This window comes from Protopterus annectens, chromosome 6.part0 (genome assembly GCF_019279795.1).
Source record: "Protopterus annectens isolate FY-2018-M chromosome 6.part0, PAN1.0, whole genome shotgun sequence".
Classification (NCBI taxonomy): Eukaryota; Metazoa; Chordata; order Ceratodontiformes; family Protopteridae; genus Protopterus; species Protopterus annectens.
In genome coordinates this window covers 1,801,889,734-1,801,912,835 of record NC_056737.1, presented here as the reverse complement: position 1 = coordinate 1,801,912,835, position 23,102 = coordinate 1,801,889,734, and the positions used below count along the sequence as shown (strand labels likewise).

At 39.0% G+C, this 23,102-nt stretch overlaps 1 protein-coding gene across 1 annotated transcript in view; it reads left to right on the top strand.

The window, feature by feature from the left end:
• COL5A2 (collagen type V alpha 2 chain) overlaps positions 1-23,102 on the top strand; it is a 738,909-nt gene that overhangs the window by 590,379 nt on the left and 125,428 nt on the right. Inside the window, exons 44-45 of the mRNA XM_044075160.1 lie at positions 168-275; positions 1,325-1,378. Coding sequence (XP_043931095.1) covers positions 168-275; positions 1,325-1,378 — 162 coding nt within the window. The remainder of the gene's footprint in view (positions 1-167; positions 276-1,324; positions 1,379-23,102) is intronic.

Here is a 23,102-nt window from a genome sequence, read left to right as displayed (position 1 = left end):
TATAAGCTGAGGTATTTGTCTCCTACTTACTTATACTAACTATATGTCCTATCAAAAATTGTTATGAATAAAAAAATAAACTCTAGATTGTCGAGTTGTTTTTGTAGTATATGCATATGATTAAAAAATGTGCTCAGAAATGTTTCATTTTTCTACTTATTTTGTAGGGTGCGCCTGGAAAAGTAGGTTCAAGTGGACCTGCTGGTGAAAAAGGTCCTCCTGGCCCTGTTGGTACACCTGGTATCAAAGGCCCATCAGGAGAACCTGGGCCTGATGTAAGTACAGTAATAGTTATTAGCTAACTTCATATCTTTCCATTTGAAAAATAAAGGTCACATGCTGTGGCATATAGTTCATTAGGCCTGCATTCTACTGAGTATCACTCTTTTGCACAGATGTGTGCACCATTGTATTACCAGGATTTGATACAGTCATCTAGTATAGAGATGTGGTGCTGGCTATACTGGGGTAGCAGGTGGCTACCAGGACACTTTTTGTGGCTGATGGACAGCTGTTATAATTTCTGTATGTATGCTCTTACTTGTTAATGTATATTTTGTCAAGAATCAGTATATATCTCTGCTCAGCTATTCAAATTTTATTAACCAGGAAGTCCTACCATCTGTGGCTGTTAAAATAAGCAGTTATATTGATGCAGTTTAAAAATGTGTATCTTTATAATTCAGATTTACAATTTGCAATCCATGTGATATTGTTATAGTTATTCAAGCAGGGATTCAAGTGTCCATTTACAGGACTGACCTGGGACAATGTCTTGTAAAGTGACTTGTCTTATATAAATCAGGTGGTTGAAGGAGTGGGATCATGGTATTTCCATCTGCATGTACCTGTAACTCCTCTTCTTTCAGTCACTGACATTTTACCGGTCATTCTAGTGTTGCAGTTTTCAGTAAAATTGCATTCAACCAGGCATAATAAATCTCCAGTAATAAGCCAATGGAAGAAACACTTTTACTCTTTCCAATTGCAGGAAAAGAATTTCAATATCCAAGGCAGTCTGTATTGCCTGTGATACCCATAGATTAGTATTAAATTATTTTGTTTTATTGCCTTAACTGTATCTCTGAAAATAAAAGTCATTACATGACAGATGACACTAAATATGTGCTGCATGTTTTAAAAAAAATATAAAGTCAACATTTTCTTCTGCACGAGAACTGAAAAGGAATCTTAAAAGATGTTACCATATAACTGTTAACTTGTCTGTATCACTTTTATACAGTTTTGCTCTCTCAGTAACTCATTAAAATAAATACTAAATGTGATCCAATCTGAATATTTAAAATGTTTTAATTTTCTTAAGGGTCCTGCTGGATCAGATGGTCCCACTGGTCGAGATGGTCTTCCAGGTGAACAGGTATAGTTTTCTGGTATTTTTAAATTTCATATTTATAAGCAAGCACTTTGTGCTTGGCATGGTACACTGAAATAACCTATTGCTGGTAGGTTCCTGCTTTACATGGTGTAATGAAATAGCTTGGTGTGGACAGATTCCTACTTTACATTATGCAATGGTGCTGGCAGGTTAGTGATCTTGGTTATTGTAAATACATCAAGCAACGAGACCACCTTGTCTAAACACCAACGCCATTTTTCAGTACCATCTAGGAATCATATATAACAAACTCAGCAAGAGTTTTCATCAGCATCTAGTACTGAATGCTGTAGTCATATTTATTAATATAGAACTTAGAAAGTGTTTTTCTTAAGCTATCAGTGATATGGTATGCTGGAAAAATGAGTCACATAAAAGCAAACTTAACTGCAGCATCAAATATGAAATCAAAAGAAAGCATAATGGTACAGCGACAAACAGTGTCTGCACATACATAAGCATGCATATATATGTGTGTGTGTGTGTGTGTGTGTGTGTGTGTGTGTGTGTGTGTGTGTGTGTGCATGCATGTGTGCATGCATGTGTGCATGTGCATGCACATCAGTACTTTTTGTGTGTGTGTTGTACATGTGTGCATATTCTGCAAATTTTTTTTATTAAAAACATCACAGCACATAACTACATCCTGTTAAACACCATGAAATATGGTCACAGAACAAAATATAACAAAGTCAAACCTTTACTCTTCAGAACTGTCCATGTTTTCCACAGTAATGATAGCCTTCAGGTGAGCCTTGTTAACAAAATTATCCTACTTAGCAAAAAATAAATTCTACTATTTGTATGCAAATAAGTATTGGCTGAAGCCTCTACTAGATGTTCACAACCAGCTGAAGCTTCAGCCTAATCAAAAAAAAAAAACAATGTCAGGATTCAGAAACATGCCCAACTATGACCAGTAAAGCTGCAGTACAAAGGACTTTTTAACACAGTTGTGGAAACCAGTGATTCAGAAACACACTGGCAGTAATGAGGATAGACCTCATTAATGGCTAATTCACTTCTGGCAGCAAATGCATTGCACTAGTACAGGCATCTCCCTCATTCATTCTCCCACATTTATATACTGTATTAAGGAATAAAGGCCATCCTTTGAATCCATCCCCTCAAGAAAACAAGAAAGTATGTCCGCTGCTTAGTAACCATTTTTATTTACTGAAACTGTTTACATATTTAAACTCCCTACCACTCCAAGATAGCCAGCAGCCATAGCTCTTTTGTATCTCTATCCCTCCAGCCCCTCTCGTGGTCTTAACTGTGCTCCACACTTGTCTCTCCCACCTGCAGACTATTCCTTTCCCTCCTAGGATTTCTGTGTAATTTTACCTTTTCCCACTAGATAGCACCCCCTCACCACTAATTCTATCCTATTCCCTCTAATCTTCTTTACCAGGTTAACTTGTCCCTTTTCTTTACTTACTTCTCCAAAGTAACTTTCTTATCTCTTTAAAACTACTGATACTTTTTTTCAATTCTGCCTCTCCCCCCTTTTATCTTCCACTTCTCTCTGCTATCCTTCTACTATCCCAACCCTACTCTGATTCTCTATTATCACCTCTTGTCACCTACCTGACCTCTACCTGCTAACAGCAATCAGTATCTCACTGATTGTTTTTCTTAGGCCAATCTTTCTCCTCCCTGCTTGGCTCTTCCCGCTCCGTTCGCCCTTCGGGCTCACTCCACTCCTCTACCCTACCCCCAATTCTCAACCACCCCCACTACATCCAGCCTTATACCTCTCTAGACACTCCTACTTCCTTATTAGCCAATAACATTCCTTCCCTCTCAAACATCTCCCTACTATCTCACCAATCTTCTTCATTTCCCCTCCCATCTAATCTCTTACTTCCCAAATTCTATCTCCAAATCACAATGTCTTTTTCTTCCTTCTCTCCTTACCTCACATCCCTTCTCCTACTCTCAATCCTCCCATCTCTTTTCCTTATCTATATCTCCACTTCCTATGAATACCTCAACTGCTCTAACCTGCAACACTCCTCAAAACAAACATTATTTACTGCATCATCACTTCCCCTAAAACACATCAACATTACTTACTTACACATTCAATTACTTCTTCCCAAAATATTATAGAGTTAACCATATTTACTACAAACACCTTTATGGGAAAAGACAACAAACTATATCATATTTTATACTAATTCACAACCCTAGATCTCACTGTCACCTCCTTTTAGATGGTGACATTCATCCTAACCCAGGCCCCACCACCACCTCTCCTATCCTCACACCTAGAGTTTCTTCCTCATCCCAATACAATCTTAGCCTCTCTTCTAACTCCCTTTTATTAGCTCACTTAAATATACAAAGTATTAACAATAAAATAATAGAGCTTCATGCCCTATTGCAAATACACAACTTTGATCTATTATGTCTCACAGAGACTTGGTTAAAACCCCATGTCCAGGACTGCGATATCACCCCTCCTGGGTATAATATTCTAAGAGTAGATCGCCCTAACAAGAAGGGAGGAGGTATAGCCTTACTGTATAAAACAGGTCTCCAACTCACTCCATTAAATTCTTGTTTTCCATCTGACACTAACATTGAAATTCTTTTTACTGAGCTACAATTAAATGCTTACAAGGCCATTTATATTCTGTGCTCTTATATTCCACCTGGCAACAACATCAACCTCCTTGAAAATATCCTTAGCTGGCTATCCACCTCATATCCTCAAGAAACCATAGTACTTGGTGACTTTAACATTGACTGGAATAACTGTAATACCAATACCCCTTCTACCCACATTAACCTGCATGGCTTTACTCAAATTGTCACCTCACCCACTCGCATCCACAAGCCCACCAGAAAAGAATCCATCCTTGACTGAATTCTCATAAATACTTCCCCCTCATTCTACACAGTAGGCACCCTCCCGGAAGATATGAGTGATCACTTTCTAACTTACATACTTCGACATAAGTCCAATATACTTCTACCTACAAGCTTCAAAACCATACACTCCAACAATAACTTTAACCCTGAATGCTTCCAAAATGAACTGAGACACTGTAACTGGTCACCCCTAAAATACCTACAACTTCATGAAGCAGTAGCCTACTTTAATTCAAAATTCCTTGAAATTCTTAACCTCCATGCCCCTATCGGTACCCTTAAAAATAGGACCAAAATTGCACCCTGGCTTACAAAAGAAACTAAGCACAAAATATTGCTAAGAAACAAACTCTGGTCAAAATGGCATGCTTCTAAAGACCCATCTGATCACACTAAATTTAAACAGCTTAGAAACTCCACTAAATCTTCTGTACGACTTGATAAAAAAACCTTTTTCATTCATCTCCAGCAAAATAACTACCAAAACCCTAAGAAATTCTGGACAGGAATCAATACTTTACTACACCCTGGCACATCTAAGACACCCACCCCTGCCAGTACTACCAAAAACACTCCTAAACAGATAGCTGACTCCTTTAACAACTTCTTTACTAAAGCGATCCTGTCAATTGCTAACTCCCTTCCTCCTGTGGCTTCTCTTTCACCACTGTCCTCCTTTCCATCTCCTCCCACTTTCCAACTACAACCTGTCTCTACATCCCTCATCAGTACCCTCCTTCTAAAACTCAAACCTTCTACCCCCTCTGCTGACTTACTACCTGCGCAATATCTTCAAACTGCAGCCAAAGCAATTGCCTACTCTGTCTCTATCCTAATAAATAGAACCATCAATGAAGGCAGTATCCCTTCCATCTGGAAGATCTCTTATATTATTTCCTTCATAAGGGTGGGAGCTCATCTGAACTTTCAAACTTCCATCCAATTGCTCTACTTTCTTCCTTGGCTAAAGTCATGGAAAAATGCATTCACCAACAACTGCTTGACCACCTCCTTCTAAATGGACTACTAGCTCCCTCCCAGCATGGATTTCATCCCTCCCATAGCACTACTACTGCCCTTCTTTCCTTTACTGATCACATAAATAAAAACCGCAATAATAACATCCTCTCATCTGCTGTCTTTATAGATCTCTCCAAAGCATTCAACATGGTTAATCATCAAATTCTCTTGAATCTTCTGAAGTCACTTTCACTTGACACTCTGGCACTACAGTGGTTCAAGTCATACCTAGATAATCGAAAACAGGCAGTCCTCTGGGAAAACACTCCATCATCCCCTCTTCCTGTCTCCCTTGGAGTCCCCCAAGGATCTATCTTAGGTCCCCTTTTATTCTCCATATTTATCAATGATCTTGCTTCTAGCATCCCCTAAGCCGTAACCATACAGTATGCTGATGACTCCACCTTAGTCTCCTCAGCCACTAACCCAGCTGAACTTCAGTCCCACACCCAGAATGTCTTTCAGCTTGTAGAAGAGTGTTTTTTACAACAATGTCTCCTCCTTAACCCTAAAAAGACTAAACTACTGTTGTTCACTCCCACACAAAAATCTTCACCACTCCACTTCTCCATCGTATCTAAAAATGGCACAGTTATATCTCCTGACACAACAACCAAACTTTTAGGGGTGACCATCGATCATAGCCTAAACTATGACTCTCATATTAATACCACTATTAAATCTATTAATAAAAAGCTTGGCTCCCTCTATAAAATCAAGCCTTTCCTTACTCCTACAGCCAGAATTACCATTGCCCACTCCCATCTTATCTCTACTCTCCTGTATGCATCACCTTTATATACAAATCTATCTAAAACTAATCTGAACAAATTGGCTACCACCTACAATAGTATAGCCAGATTTGCTACCAGCTCCCCTTTTAGATCTCACCTTTGCCTAAATTTAAAACAACTTGGCTGGCTAGAACTGGAAAATCAACTTTTATCACAGCAACTTATAGTCACCCAAAAAATCCTTTACTTCCCTGAAAAAACACCTATCCTTACTAAACTTATTAGTCCCTATAAAAATCTTTCTAACCTTCGCTCTTCACACAAACTTTTAGTATCCACACATAATCTAATAATAAAGCAGGTGACTCACTTTTCTCCTATACATCGGGGAAAAGCTGGAACCTTCTTCCTAAGGACCTCACCATGATCTCCTCTTCCTCACTCTTCAAAAATAAACTCAAACTACATCTTACTAACGACTGGCTCTGTCCATGCAGCAACCCTGACTAAAATCTCTCCTCCTTTACAACACTACATTCTCTCTTCCTATGCTTACCCTCCCTACTCTCTTCTCATTCCTTAGGCCACTTAGCATGTTACTTTGAACTGCCTTCTCCTTGCTTCTCATATTACATTTTACTTCTCTTACCTTACCTTTACCAAACCTCTCTGTATTTCTTTCTCCTCTTTCCTTTTGTCTTTTTGTTCCACTACTACTCTCCTCCCTATTTCGCTGCACTCTCTTAAAAAATATATTTTTTTTGTATAGAATTAAAGGAATGAGGTTTTCCTTTTATTTTTGCTGTATTGTTAACATTTGTAAACTATTATGTATTTCTTCTTGTCCATATATGCCTAATACCTTTGATTTGTTTTAAATTGTCTGTTCTTTTGGAGCTTTTCTCCCCGGGCCTCTACTGAAAATGGACATATATCCAGTTAGACTAGCCCGGTCAACAAATGTTAAATAAATAAATAAAAATAAATAAATATACACAGTTACACACACACACACACACACACACACACACACACACACACACACACACACACACACAGATGGTGCTTGCACACACACACACACACACACACACACACACACACACACATGCACACACACACACACGCACGCACATATCTTGACGCACATGCACACATGCGCACACACACGCACACATGCACACACGCACACATGCGCGCGCACACACACACACACACACACACACACACACACACACACACAAATACTCACTTTAGACTACTCATATCTCTATAAATACTCGCACCCCAAACACTATCTATTCGCTAATCTCCTCAGCACTTACTACTAATGATATCTGTCTCTTTGAAAGAAATGGGAGACCATGTACTTTTGTCTAATTAATCTAACATAGCTTGTGAAAAGGATTTACACATCAGACTGATTCTATGAATCTCTAGGCTTCATAAATAACTTACACCAGGCATTTCTGGGCAAGAGCATATGGCTAGCTACCATATGTCACTCCCCGAGAACACTTCACTAGCATTTGTGGTAGACCAAAGAGAAAGCCCACCATGATGCTGCTCCTCTTTGTGGTAAATATTGTGGATGGGCTGCCCTAGAATCAGAAATACTTCTGTCATCAGTAAAAAGGGCTTACTACTGGTGGTAATTGTTCTGAATCCTGGAGTTAAGTAAAGCTAACAGTTTTGCAGGAGGTAAGCCTCACCACTGTGCCACCATGTGGGGGGCATTACTATACCTCCATTGCTAAACAGTCACAGAGAGAAGAGAAATCTCAAAATAAATAAATAAATAAATAAATAAATAAATAAATAAATAAGTGGTATAGGGCAGGTGGCAATGGTCTACTATAATATCAAGGCATGTGGCAAGCTATTGTGCCCTGTCTTATTCCTATTATACATGTAGCCTTGCAGGACCCATGGTATCTCCAGACACTTGTTTTCTCTGCTGTCTCTATATTTTTATGTATTATTATTTATTTATTTACATTTGTTTACTGGGCAATGTCCGACTGGGCAAAGTGCCCTTTTTCAGTGGAGACCCAGGGAGAAAAGCTCCAGAAACATTGACAGACAAAGGCATTTGTATAAAGCAGCATATAATAAGATTACAAAATCATACAGAGATACATTAACAATTTGCATTAAAAACATGCATAATATTTTTATATATATATATATATATATATATATATATATATATATATATCGACATTCCAATGAGTGGTGGGAGGATCCTCAATCAAAGGTTATAAGGATGTTACACAAGTGGATACAATGGTATCCACTTGTGTAACATTTGCTTGTATTCCAGATGTTCAAACTACATTTTTTCAACTTACATGCATCATGCCATTACAGAAAAATGTTAATAGCATTATAATGAACTATACATGTGCCATAATCATGACTCACTCATTGTATCACAGTAAGGCATACCATGGCTGAGGTGCTGAGGCTGTTGTGGCCTTGACATGAGGACTGAGATGGAGATTAGCAATCAGTTGGAGCTGACGGGAGTGAGGAAAGGAATGGCAAGGCAAGATATATGTCAGCTCACCTTTCCTGGGGGAAAGGATTGGGGTTCATGTGCCGGTAGTCGATTCTGCTCATTCTGGCTGTGGTGGTGACTAGATCCAAATAGAGCAGCAGGAGCTGGGCTGGTCATGTACAGGTTAATGGGTATTTCAACCCCTGGATTCATGCAGGAGCCTCTCCCAGAAAGCTCACCACATTGCAACCCAGCCACAAAGAGTGATGCCAGCATGCAGGCAGATAGGGCCAAACAAAGTTAAGCAAACTGAGCTACTGGGAGCAGCCATGACAGCCCTCAACCCTGCTCCACAGGAACATGTGTAATCTTTAAGTGCTTGTTAATCAACTGACAGTAGCAGAATGGCTTTATCATTGATAGCCACTTTGGTGAGCATGTGGTGTTGCACTTTCTTCACTTGTGTGCATCCACAGAGTTTATATAAATATGTTGGGGGGGGTCTCCCTCCACACTGGATGTGCAGGGGGTGATTGCTACCCTGCAAAAAAAAAAAAAAAACTTTAAAATATGTTCAGTGAAAGTGGTTTTCAGCAAATTAGTTTCATTGATTTGTCTGTTAAAGAATAATCCTTTGACAAATAATCATGAATTGCTACTCCACTCCCATACAAATAGTATGACAGTAAGACAGGGTTCGCAACTCACAAAGCAGTGGCATATACAATTACTTGTGTAAAATCCATAGTAACATTAGCACAGATTGAGTGGAGTTGGGACTTAGTTTTTTTTTTTTAAGTGAAGGAATGAACTACAGAAGGAATTGGGGAATATTCCCTGTTCCCACTGTAATCCAGTGTTGGAGCTGGTATAAAAAAATAGCAAGGGGGTGCAGGGGGACTTGCTCCCCCCCAAAAAAAGGAGATTTTGTTTTTTTTTAATTTGTGTGGTCCGATTTTAAGTGTATTGGAATCTTTGTGATTCAGTTTTGTTAGTGCTATGTCAGGCATTCGAAGGTTTTAACACTTCAGACATCTGTCATACAACTATAAATATGTATGCATGTATGTATATATATATATATATATATATATATATATATATATATATATCAGTGTTTGTGAGTGTGTGTGTTTCCTGCAGAAAGTCAAGTGTGTGTTTGGTCATCAGTTGTTTAGTCGACTGCATATGATTGCCTTAGCAGCTGGTCAACATGTGTCTTCACAATTCACAGGGTTGTGGAATATGATCTTACCCCATATTTGTGTGTTGTCAGAGTTAGCGTGTGTAAACAACAGGGTGTGAGGGGTCACATGGTTATATTTTAAGCATTAAAAAAGGCTTTTTCTTGTTGCATGCATACTGCAATGTATATTTGACATTTTGGCATCGACATTTTGCCATTCGAATTTAGGTGTCTTTGATGTTTAATACTACTTATATGTATATAGATCTATATATATATATATATATATATAGAGAGAGAGAGAGAGAGAGATACATATACATAGGGATTACTTATAAAGCACTAATATCAGTGAATAATGTCAACACCAAATGGCTGATATTATGCACATCCACATGTTACATTTTACATATCCTAACTCCATGATCAAAGAATTCTGTGGGAAAAAGCAAATTTCCCAAGCAGGAGAATCATCTGATCTGCTACTTTTGTCAACCAAATTGTGTTGACTAAATGGATGTCAAACAACAGTAGCTCCTTCCATATACATTTATATATAAATCTCTCTCTCTTTCTCTCTGTCTGTATATATATATATATATATATATATATATATATATATATATATTTTTTTTTTTTTTTTTTCATTTTTTATTTTTATTTTACATTTGTTGACCAGGCTAGTCCAACTGAACAACTGGATATATGTCCATTTTCAGTAGAGGCCCGGGGAGAAAAGCTCCAAGACAGATCCATTATACCAATATGTGTATGGTTACAATTCAAAACAGTGTATATAAGGGTACAATCAAGTTAACATAGCAGATGATACAAAACATTTTACAGTACATTGCAGAACAATATTTACAAAAATATAGAACAAGATATTCACATGAGGTAGATTGAACTTTTTTCAGCTTTACAATTCCTGAGAATGGTTGCATAAGAGTATTTACAACATATTGAACAAGATATCCACGTGAGGTAGATCATAACTGTATGCAGGTTTACAGTTCCTGCAATGTTTGCAGTAAAGAGCATTGAATTAAAAGTCAGAGTGGAGTTAGGAGAAATTTAGTCACAGAGGTGGTGGGCTAGTCAGGGTTGGTGCAAGGGCATAACCAGTGTATTCTAAGGTATATTTTGAGTTTTTGTTTGAAGTGGGGTAGGGAAGGAAGTGAAATAAGATCACTAGGTAGAAGGTTCCAGTTTTTCCCAGTTGTGTTTGAAAAAAGAGAGTTACCTGTCATGTTGTTAGACTTACTAATGCTAAGTAGAAGTTTATTAGCAGAATGTAAGGTATTAAGATTTTTATACGGAGTAATGAGGTTTGAGAGTATAGGAGTGTTGTTAGGCTGGTTGAGGATCTTATGAACAATGGTAAGTTGGTTAAAAAGAAGCTGATTTTGCAGTTCAAGCCGTCCTAGTTGTTTTAGATTGTGACAGTGATGAGTTCAAAAGGGATTACCAGTAGCAAATCTAAAAATGTTATTATAAGATCTAGTTAGTTTGAGAAGATTCTTCTTGGATAGGTTGGTGTAAATTGGTGAGGCATAGAGAAGTGTTGAGATTAGATGGGAGTGGGCAGTAGCAGTTCTGCCTGTTGGAGTTAGAAAGTATTTGATCCTGTATAGGGAGCCCATTTTTCTGTTGACTGTTTTTATAGTGTTATTAATATGGGTATCAAAGTTGAGGTTATTGTCTATTGAAATACCTAGGAGTTTGGTGGTAGAATCAGGGGATATGAGGGTGCCATTGTTAGAAATAACAGAGAAATCTAAAGGCATGGATTTACGGGTAGGAGTAAAGAGAAGGAGCTTTGTTTTTTTAGAATTCAAGAGGAGGCAACGTTTTAAGAACCAAGTCTCTACTATGTTAAATATCTTCTGAGTTAGGGATTGTAGTTCAGATGAAGATTCAGCTGCACAGATTAAAGTTGAATCATCTGCATATTGTATGTAGGTTGCCTGAGGAATAGCTAGGTAGAGATCACTGATAAATATTGAGAATAAGAGAAGGCCTAGAACGGAGCCCTGAGGGACACCTAGTGAGACTGGCAGGTGGGATGATAGTTTATTCTCCCAGAGCACAGCCTGTTGCCTATTGCTGAGGTAGGAAGTAAACCATTGTACAGCCAGAGTATCAAGCGAGAGTGATTTCAGAATATTTATAAGTAAAGAGTGGTTTACCATAACAAATGCTTTTGAGAGATCAATAAATAGAGAGGAAGAGAGAACATTGTTATTGCGGTTTTTGTTTATGGTATCAGTAAAAGATAAGAGAGCAGTAGTAGTACTGTGGAATGGCCTAAAGCCATGTTGGCTTTCAGCTAGTATGTTATGTTGAATTAAATGGTTTAAAAGCTGATGGTGAATACATTTTTCCATTATTTTTGCTAAGGGGGGTAAACTACTTCTTTAGCTGCTTTTTCAGGTATTTGGCTGGGATCTGGTCAGCAGAAGGAGACAAGGCTTAAGTTTTCGATTGAGTTTGTAGATAAAATTAGTTGAGGTGGGTAGTAATCGGAAGATAGGAAGAGAGCTGGGAGTAGAGTTAAGAAGACTGGATCTATCAGGAGCTAGCTGACTGGCTAGTGATTGGATAGCCTCTGTGAAGAAGGAATTGAAAGCATTGTCAGTTTGGATAGGAGTCTCATGTGTTGCACCTTTTGGGGTTGGTGTACTGGAGTGACCTGGGTATAGGAATCTATTGATAATTGCCCAGGATCTTTGAGGGTTGTTTTGGTGTGCTTGCTGCATTTTACAGTAAAAGTTTTTTTTTTTGTCTGAGAGAATTGCTTTTTTTGCCATGTTTATCATATGTCTAAAGATCTGTTGATCTGATGTATTTTTGGTAGTTCGCCACCTAGACCAGGTTTTATTTCTGAGGAGGATTTTTTTCTTGGTTTCATTCATAATATTTTTAACTTTACAGTTGACTGACATCTGTTTATTCTACCTAATTTGGTTGACTAAACAGATGGTTGACAGATATGAAAGATCACACTGTAATTGGGGTAGGGGAATATGCCCTTTGTCATGTACACTGTAATCTCAGAGTTAGTATATAAAATTAGCAGGGCATGTAATAGCACAGCCACAGCCTCATACATGTGGAGTACAGGGAAGCTTGCCCCTGCAAAAAACAAAAACATTATTTTTGACATAATTGTTATATTGCAATTTTGTATGCCCTGAGTTTTACACACACACACACACACACATATATATATATATATATATATATATATATATATATATATAACTTTGCTAGAATCTCCTTGTGTGCTCCTTGGTACTTTTTAACTGTTCAGAACTGAATAAAACAATAATTGAATTCAGTTCAGAAAACAGTTTGAATAAATTGCATTTATTTAAACTGTATTTGCTTTAATATTACTACACACTCAAGTGTGCTAGCTTGCACTGCACTTGAACTGTTTTTTGTGCTGTTTTAGCTGCTTTTCTGTTAAAAAAAATCTAAGCTTGTTTCCTGCCTTTCCTTTAACTAGTCTAGTCCAGATACAGATTTGCTGTATCCAGGACTGTTTGCAAGCTTCTGAGCCCCCCCAAGCCTTTCTGTGTTGGAGGGAAGCTTCTAGCTTATCAGTGGGAGTGGTAAGCACTAGGTAGCCTATCTACCACAAGAGGAGTGATTTCTGGCCCAGAAATTGTAGTTTATTGGACGTTTGGGCAGTTTTTTCTATCTCTTTCAACTTTCTGGTTTAAAGGGCCACATTTGAGCTTCTTTCCTGCCTTTACTGTAACTAGTCTAGTCCAGATACAGACTTGCTGTATCCAGGTCTGTTTGTAAGCGACTGAGCCCCCAAGCCTTTCTGTGTTGGAGGGAAGCCTTCTAGCTTATCAGTGGGAGTGGTAAGCACTAAGCAGACTATCTACCACAACAAGAGTGATTTATGGCCTAGAAATTGTAGTTTTCTGCCGTTTGGGCAGTTTTTTTCTATCTCTTTCAACTTTCTGGTTTAAAAGCCTGTATTATGCACTTGTTTCCCCCCTTTCCTGTAACTAGTCTAGTCCAGATACAGATTTGCTGTATCCAGGACTGTTTGTAAGCTTCTGAATCCCCAAGCCTTTCTGTGTCAGAGGGAAGCCTTCTAGCTTATTAGTGGCAAGGACTAGATATCCTACCTACCACAAGAGGAGTGGTTTCTGGCCCAGAAATTGTAGTTTATTGGCTGTTTGGACAGTTTTTCCATCTCTTTCAACTTTCTCGTTTAAAAGCCCGCATTTGCGTGTGTTTCCTGCCTTTCCTGTAACTAGTCTAGTCCAGATACATATATGCTGTTTCCAAATCCAGGACTGTTTGTAAGTTTCTGAGCCCTCCCAAGCCTTTCTGATTTGGACGGAAGGCTTGTAGTTTATCAGTGGGAGTGGTAAGCACTAGGTAGCCTACCTTCCACAAGAGGAGAGGTTTCTGGCCCAGAAATTGTAGTTTATTGGCTGTTTGGGCAGTTTTGCCACCTCTTTCAACTTTCTTGTTTAACAGCCCATGTTTGGGTGTGTTTCCTGCCTTTCTTATAACTACTCTAGTCCAGATACAGATTTGCTGTATCCAGGACTGTTTGCAGTCTTCTGAACCCTCCATGCCTTTCTGTGCTGGATTGAAGCCTTCTAGCTTATTAGTAGGAGTGGTAAGCACTAGGTAGCCTATCTCCCACAACAGGAGTGGTTTCTGGCTCAGAAATTGTAGTTTATTGGCTGTTTGGAGAGTTTTTCATCTCTTTCAACTTTCTGGTTTAAAAGCCCGCATTTACACTTGTTTTCTGCCTTTCCTGTAACTAGTCTAGTGCAGATACAGATTTCCTGTATCCAAGACTATTTGTAAGCATCTGAGAGGTGCCAAAAAGTCTGCTCTTTAATTTTCCCCTTAGATCTGCTAATTCTCACCTCTCCTGCACTTTTACTCGCTTATTAGTCTAGCACTTTACCACACATCTTGTAGAAAATATTGTAGTACACAAAAGTGCTACTAGCACTAAACGTTCTACAAGGAAACAGCTCCAGTATTTATTATTAATACCCACCTCTCCAGGCATGTCTAAAGGTCAGTTCCCTGTGTTTTTTCCTATTAGCCTGGTGAACTTGGGCATCCTGAGACTATGTAGCAGCTGATCATGTACACTGGCAATCCTCTCCTCTTGCCTCCCAACACTCAGACTTGCAAGAGATGAACTTATATATCCAAATTGGAAGCCACACACTTTTCAGCCAAGACCAGAATAGCTGGCCAAGAGGAGAAGGTCAACACTGGCACCACACCACATGGAACACATAGCCCTACAGAACACACACCAGCGCTGCCTTCACATAAAAACACAAACCACACATCCACCTTCGCGGAGGCACTCAATAAAAATCTATTCAAACAGCAGAGACCTCCAAGGCAGAAACTCATTTGACCACCACAACACAACACTAATCATGAGACACATAACTCTCCCAAACAGTGTGCCACTCAATCAAAACCCCTAAGGCAAAACTGCATTCCCAACACACTAGTCATAGGTGACTCGATAGTGAGGCACACTGAAGTCCCACTCACTAGGTTGAATAAGGAGAAAGTAACAGTCAGCTTCCTGTCAGGTGCTGGGATCCACCACATAACGCACGCACTCAGGTCCCTCAACAATGGGCACAAATATGACTCTGTCATATTTGTACCCATTGTTGAGGGACAATGGGTACAAATATGACTCTGTCATTGTACATGTGGGTGTGAATGACCTGAGACCTACCTGCCTGCACTACATGAAAAGAGACATGGAGGAGCTCTCGGATTATGCAGGCCAGGTGGGTATGATCCTAGCCCTGAGCAGCCTCTTACCATCACCCAGAATGATACCACAGTATAAGCAGAAAATGATTGATTTCAACAAATGGCTAAGTTTCTGGTGTCATTCTAAGGGGATCCAGTATCTGTCTGCCTGGGATGACATGATTGACAGACCTCGATGGTTTGCCAGAGATGGTCTGCATCTATCACCCTGGGCTTCTGGATACTGGCCAAGACCCTATAGTGCCTTTTTTAAGCAGTGTTCCAAAGACCAAATTACCACCATAACAGATACAAACAAATGCAATCTGAGAGTCATGCTACTCAACGCTAGAAGTCTAAATCTCAAAATGCACTTGCTCAAAGCACTTCTTAAAATGGAGAACATCGATATTTGTACTGTAACAGAGACCTTGTTCAAGGCAGCAGAAAGTGCCCCTGCACTACCAGGCTATAGCTCATTACACACCTTTTGGCCCCAAAACTTGGACAGAAGCACCAAAGGAGGTGGGGTTTCCATATTCATAAAGGATGCGCACACCTCCAGACTAATAGCCCAACATAATGCATCAGAGATACTTCAGGTGACACTAACCTTGGGTAAGACAATGATTCAGGTCGTTGCCTGCTATAGGTCCCCAACAATGTTCCAAGACTCACACTCCATGTTCCTAAGCACCCTGGAGAATATTAGGGTCCAACCTAACACTCTCATACTGGGCGACTTCAAATACCCCTCCATTAAATGGGAAAACTACTCATGTAGCAACATCCTTGAACTGGTCATTACTAACATGGGCCACCATTGCTCTACACCAATAGTCAACTCCTCCCTGGTTAGATCAAACCACAAACTAATCACCTTGGAAATCTACATCCCTCCCACCTCCACCTCCCACAAAGGTAACCACCATAAAAAACTTCTCCAAAGCTAACTTTGAACTCCTAAAAACAGAGGAGGCTAACTTCATGGCACCCATGCAAATGGAGAATAGTTGCAGGACTGCCGAATCATACACCAGTGCACTGAATGAACACGTACACAAATGCATGGATATTGCCATACCCAATAGAACCATGGTGCTCTCCTACAAAAAAAGGAAGCCAATCTGGTTGTCCCCTGCCATAAACAAACTGTACAACAGAAGGAAGAAACTGATGTGGAATAAGGTGAAGTTCCCAAAACTGGAAAAAACTCCCTTAGCCTCAACAAAAAGTTGAGATCCCTCATCAAATCCTCTAAAGCTAGATATGAAAACAGAATTGCAGCAGACAGTAAAGACAACCACAAGGCCTTCTATAGTTATGTAAAGAATGTGCACGGCAATACCCAGATTTGCTCAGAGCTACTGCACAGTGGTACCTCCTAAATCGAGCCAACAGATATTTTCAATATAATGGCCAACAGATTCAGTGCCAACTTTACCCCTCTCTCCCCCACCAAAGGACCAATCACAATACCAGCAGATTGCCAGGCACCCAGTATTACTGCTGCATAGGTTAAGACAGCACTTTACAAGGCCAAGAATACAGATACTATGGGATCTGACAATATCCCTGGCTGTGTTCTACATGAGCTATAGAGTGAACTGGCACCTCACCTGTGTGCCCTGTTTAATCACAGCGTTACCTCAGGCTTTGTCCCTACCGACTGGTACACTGATATAGTCATCTCTCTCCACAAAGTAGGAGTGACAACAGACCCTGGGAACTATTGCCCTATTAGCCTGATGAGTCTGATATGCAAAGCTATGGAATGCATCATCATGGAACTAATAAACAAGGATATAGAGAATCTCCAAACTCTGTATCCCACACAGTTTGGTTTTGTGAAGGGTAGATCATGCCTGCCAAGCTGGTCGACTTCTTTGGGTCAATCACCAGAGTTGTGGATGAAGGCAAGGTGGTTCATACAGCCTGTCTTGATCTGGCCAAGGCCGTTGATACCATTCCCCACTAAGGAATCATAGAAAAACTCACTAAGGCATCAACCCCTACATCATTAGGTGTGTAGCAAATTGTCTCACAGATAGAACCCACAGTGTGAAAGCAGCTGACTCCAAGTCAGACTGCCAACCTGTCACAAGTGGAGTTCCATACATTTCAGTCCTGGGACTTCTCCTGTTTGGTATCTACTTCTCTGAAGTCCAGGCCAACACAAAGGGACTCTGGGCTGACAAAGTTCTCAGACAATTGCAAGTTGGGAGCTATTATTAACTCCCCAAGTGCTGCTGACATCCTACAGAAAGGCCTCAGTGAGACCAGCTACTGGTGTCAGAACCATGGCCTTAAGCTCAATGCCAAAAAATGTGTTGTCATCCCATTTGGGAAAAACCTGTTTCCCATGAATCACCACATCGATGATAGTCCACTGAACACAGAAGAAGTTATAAGAGATCTGGGAACACAGGTTGACAGCGACCTCTCTTTTGACAACCACATTGCCACTGTGGTCAGAAAGTCCTTCTATGCGGCACATCTCATTACTAAGGGTTTTTCATCTAGGAAAAAAGAGGGCATCATCTCCTTCTACTCATCCCTCATTAGGCCAGTCATCGAGTACAATGCCCCATTTGGCACGTACCTCACTAGGCACCTACAACAACTGGAGAGGCCACAAAAGTACCTCACAAAGAGGATCCTACTCCTTAAACACTTGTCCTATATGGACAGACTCAAAAAACTCCAACTATTCTCCATCTCATATCACCTACTTAGAGTTGATCTCTGCTTGACTTAGAAAGTCATGTCTGACCAAGCTCTGTTAGAAATGCTACATCTAAAGAAAGCCCAATCCCTCCAAACCACACGGTCCCGAGACCTCAACCTCTTTACCACAATCAACAGAACAAGCTGGAGGGACAGGTTCATAACCCAGAGACTGCCCATGCTATGGAATATTTATTTATTTATTTATTTGATTTATTTTACATTTGTTAACCGGGAAAATCCAACTAGACCAGGTCCATTTTCAGTGGATGTTTGGGGAGAAAAGCTCCACAATTAACATATAGTAAAATAGTCTTGACACAGGTAATACAGACATGCAAAACAGGTCAATTATAAGTACACACATACAAATAATTGTTCACAATGGTTCAACTGTGATTGGCAAAGGACCAAGGCTTTTGATAAAGAGTTATATATAAAGTATAAGTGACCTGACAGAGAAAATTTTGTTCTTTGAATAACAGTTACATACAATTTGCATTTTACATTTAGCTTCTATTAAGGAACAGAGAAGGAAAATAATATAACCTGAACCTCCAGATTGTAAGGAGGAAAGTTAGATCTATGAGAAAGTAAGTGCCTAGAGTTTGAGTTGTAAAGAGAAAGGAGAAAGAAAGACAGAGGGACATCCCATACACATCAGACAGAGCACCTCACTGGCCTTCTTCAAGAGAAATCTTAAGTGGATGGGAAATAGAAAATTCACTCCGGGGATCACTCCAGTGGCTCTACTCAACAGAGGCAATGGGAACTAAGGTTGGTTGGCACAGTGTCAGGGTAATCCTGTGGGCTAGGCTTATAAAAGCTCCAGGGCCATTAGCCTAGTCTTCTTCTTCTTCTTCTTTCGGCTGCTCCCATTAGGGGTCACCACAGCGGATCATCTGTTTCCATTTCTTCCTCCTAGTACACACCTATAAACCTATATATATATATATATATATATATATATATATATATATATATATATATATATATATATATATTTAAATGTGTATGACTGTATAAGTCAAATCCAAAATAACATTGTTGAATGGCAAATGACTGAGCACAAATGTTCAATCATCTGTTGTTTGAAAAACAAAGGGAACATGCTATATTACTATCTAAGTAAATATTTATCTGTATCTATATATACATGCATCATCTACCGCTATTGTAATTAACCTCTTCTGTCCCTTTATGCAAGCAGTTCAATATTATGTTCACATTTAGGGTGGACTCCCAATTCCTTTAACTATACATATAACATGCTGGTCATGCTATGAGTAGCCTGCGTCCTACCTCCCCATAATATTCTGGGTAACTGCTCAGATGTTGCATAATCTTCCCTTTAACAGTACATGTCAAAGTTCATATCTGTGTAAAACCCACAGCTACCATACTGGTAAATCCCCAAAAGTAAAGTACTGCATTTCCTCATGTTGCCCTACTATTTTGTTGTTATTAACAGACTAACATGCCAGTGTCTCCCATTATACCATCACATGCACTGTCGTCACGTATGATAAGTTACATTTCTACTGTTCTTCTACTCCTTTTTGGTGCCACACCACCAAGACCAAATAAGGTAGGTAGCTCCCCTCCTCCAAGGACAATATAAACCTAATCCTAATGTCACGGCAATAATGGCAAACATTGAACTTTAGTTGTGTGTCTCTGCATCTGGCAACTAGACGGTGCCTCATCATTCTGACAGTCTCCAGAGGTGGCAACAGTCCAAGACACTTATCAACTGCAAGGTGTCAAGCTGTGTCTCCAATGGTCTGACTTCAGAAAAAGACTTGGACCACTGTTAGAGCTTGCAAAGGAGAAAATGGAGTGGCTTTAATATCCAAGGGAGAGGGTTTAAGGAAACAATACCTGTGCCTAACAATACCTTTGCTTACTCTTGCAGAGACTACAGCTTATTCATAGAAAGCTGTTGAGCTGTACTTCTCAGCTGAGTGATGCACTTCTTAGTATTTGCCTGATGGCATTAAACTAGGACCATAGATTCTTTGAGGATTTTAACTGTGGACATCTTAAACCCATAGTAAATATTATAACCGCAGAACAAATAAAGCAAAATTTCAATTCATTTTTTATGTTCATGACCAAATGCATATAGATCTAAACCAGACAGGTCCTGGCAAAACAGAGCATATGTAATTATATGTAATTATATAAAAAAATATACCCTTGATGAGATCATCATGAGAGATATTCAAATTACCATTTAAAGACATGCAAATATCTGAGCTTACTAGCTTTGAAATAAATAATAACTGTTTAGACATTTTATAGGCCTTTATTAATGCATTCAAGGCCATAAAGCCACACTCCAGTAGCAGTAGGCATGACATGTTTTATGATTATCAGAACTCACCAGTACACAGGAAAGTGGAAAAATCTGAACCAGCAGCCTCAAATTTTATTTCATGGTTAAAAAGGGGTAGTGACATCCAGATGTCATTGCATTAAAATGACAGACAGCTAGGAATCTGACCAACTGCTGTAAATATGATAGCGCTGGCCTCCAAACCACAGTTGCTCATACTACCCCACACATCTGGTGGCTAAATAGTAAGTTACCTCAAGGTTAACTTTCCAAGGAGCGTGGAGGGCCACCTGGTAAAGGGTTACATCCAGCATACCCAGCAATGAGCCACTGGAGAAAACAGAGGTCGAGCACGTGTTGAAGAGAAGGGACAGATTACCAAATGCAATACAGGTAGGGATGACATAAATAATAAATAAATAAATAGAAAATGGTGGACCATTTGAGTGGAAAATATACAGATATGGTTACCAAGCAACAGACAACTCTGCATACTCACATAATAGTGGTGCTTTCTATTCTTTAATTACACTTATGTGAAGTCCAATGTTCCCCATAATCACTGCCTTCTCTCCCTTAGATTTAGCTCTAAGTAGCAAATGAACTAAGTTACTCAGCTCATATGTCCCTAACCCGAGGCTTAAATATATCGTGTATATATATATAACTGCATCATTACTGGGAATGCTTTGTTCATTCTTAGGCCATGAAACTCTATGCCAGCTTTCCTATTTCTTTATGAAATAGTAATGCTTTTTAACCCCTCTTGAAGATTTTTTCTGATTTTCATCAGTTGAAAAATATATCAGGTCAACTATAGAATGCTTGTACCATGGAAAACCTGAGAATGTTGTAGCGTGGAATGCACGGACCTGAATTTCTGTCAGCATTGTAGCCAGAATGTACTTACTCCAATATACCATAAAGAAACAATAAAGTTTAGTTTTCCTCCATACTGTGCCTCAGTAATATAGCAGCCATGACAGGTGGAAAATGGGTCCTTAATTAGAAAGACAATGCTGAGGGAAGATTTTTAAACTGCTAGTCAACAAACTGTTGGAAAAAAAAAAACATGTAAAGTGCATTTATTGCGTCTGATTTATTTTTATTTTTTTGTGTAAATATGATAATTAAGGAGGTTATGTGATATTCAAGGGAAAAAAGACATAAATACATTTGTGATAAGTAGTTCAGATATGGGATTAAACTCATAAAGCATTAAGTTCCAAGACTGTTTAAATATTTACATGTCTCTATAGAGTCATACCAGAACTTCCACGCTATGCTATGGCTAGCTATAGTAGTGAAACTCTTGTAGCACTCAGGCCCTGATGGATACTAAGATCATAAGTTGCAAGTTTGTCAGACCTGGGGGAGGGATATGAAAGAGAGCAAACTTCCAAGACAGAGTTGATTTTTCGTAGCCCATTTTCTCTAACTGGGCTCTTAAGGCACACCATAGCTTATAGAGCGTTTACAGCTCCAAAATGTTTGTAAAGTATCTCCTGTTTACTTTTGGCAGAATTGACAATAAAGAGAAGAGTTAGGATATATTTTGTTGATTATATCCGGGGTAAGATAAGCATTATTCAATAACATAAGCTGTGTGTATTTAAGTTTTCTAAGAGGGATGAGGTTGGAATCAGTTTTAATGGCATTCGATATCTGCTCTTGAGTGATATGAGGATCCTGTTTCATCCAGTAGTTAGAGCATATGGGCTCCTTTTGTGTTTTGATGGTCATAATGAATTTATAGGAGCTTGAAATCATTTTCCTTTTGAGTAGAAGTAGAAGAAGTACTTTACATGTGGAAATGTCTTTATCTGTTGCCATGAGAGGGTTTAAAATTTTATGAGATACTTCCATAATTTTCCTTAATATGATCAAATATTTTTTGGAGAGGTTCATCTTAAGTCTTGCCTCTGAAATAGAAAGATGCATATAGGGGTACAGGTCCAAGATGTTTTTATCCTTCAGAAGTGGGAATTGATCCAAATTTAGCATATTTTCATTCAATTTTACGTTAGGATTAAGATGGAGAGGCTGTAAAGTGTTGAAGGCTGTGGTTAATTTTAAGGGATGTACAAGTTTTTGCAGTTACAATTCTGTTTTTTATGCTATTATGTATTTTGATTTTGCTCAGGTTATCTTTATTTAAGAAGGGGAGAGCTAAAGGGTTAAACCTTAGCGATTTGACATAGTTGTTTTACAATTTGACCCAAATAGGATGCCAAGTAGTGGAGTTTTTAGAGAATGTAGCTATATTAATTATCCTACTGCAGTTAATAATTTCATAATACAGTTTGAAGTCTGGTAATCTTATGCCACCTTGGTCTCTTGGATATGAAAGTTTAATATAACTAATCCTAATGGATTTAGGGGACCACATAAATGTCGACAAAGATGAACAAACAGTTTTGAAAAAGCTGTTTTGTAGGATAATATTGGTTGCGTTAAAAATATAGAGAAGTCTGGATAGTATATTCATTTTGATAAACCCTAGTGAGAAAGTGTAGTTTTAGATTAGTACTAATGATCAGATTTTA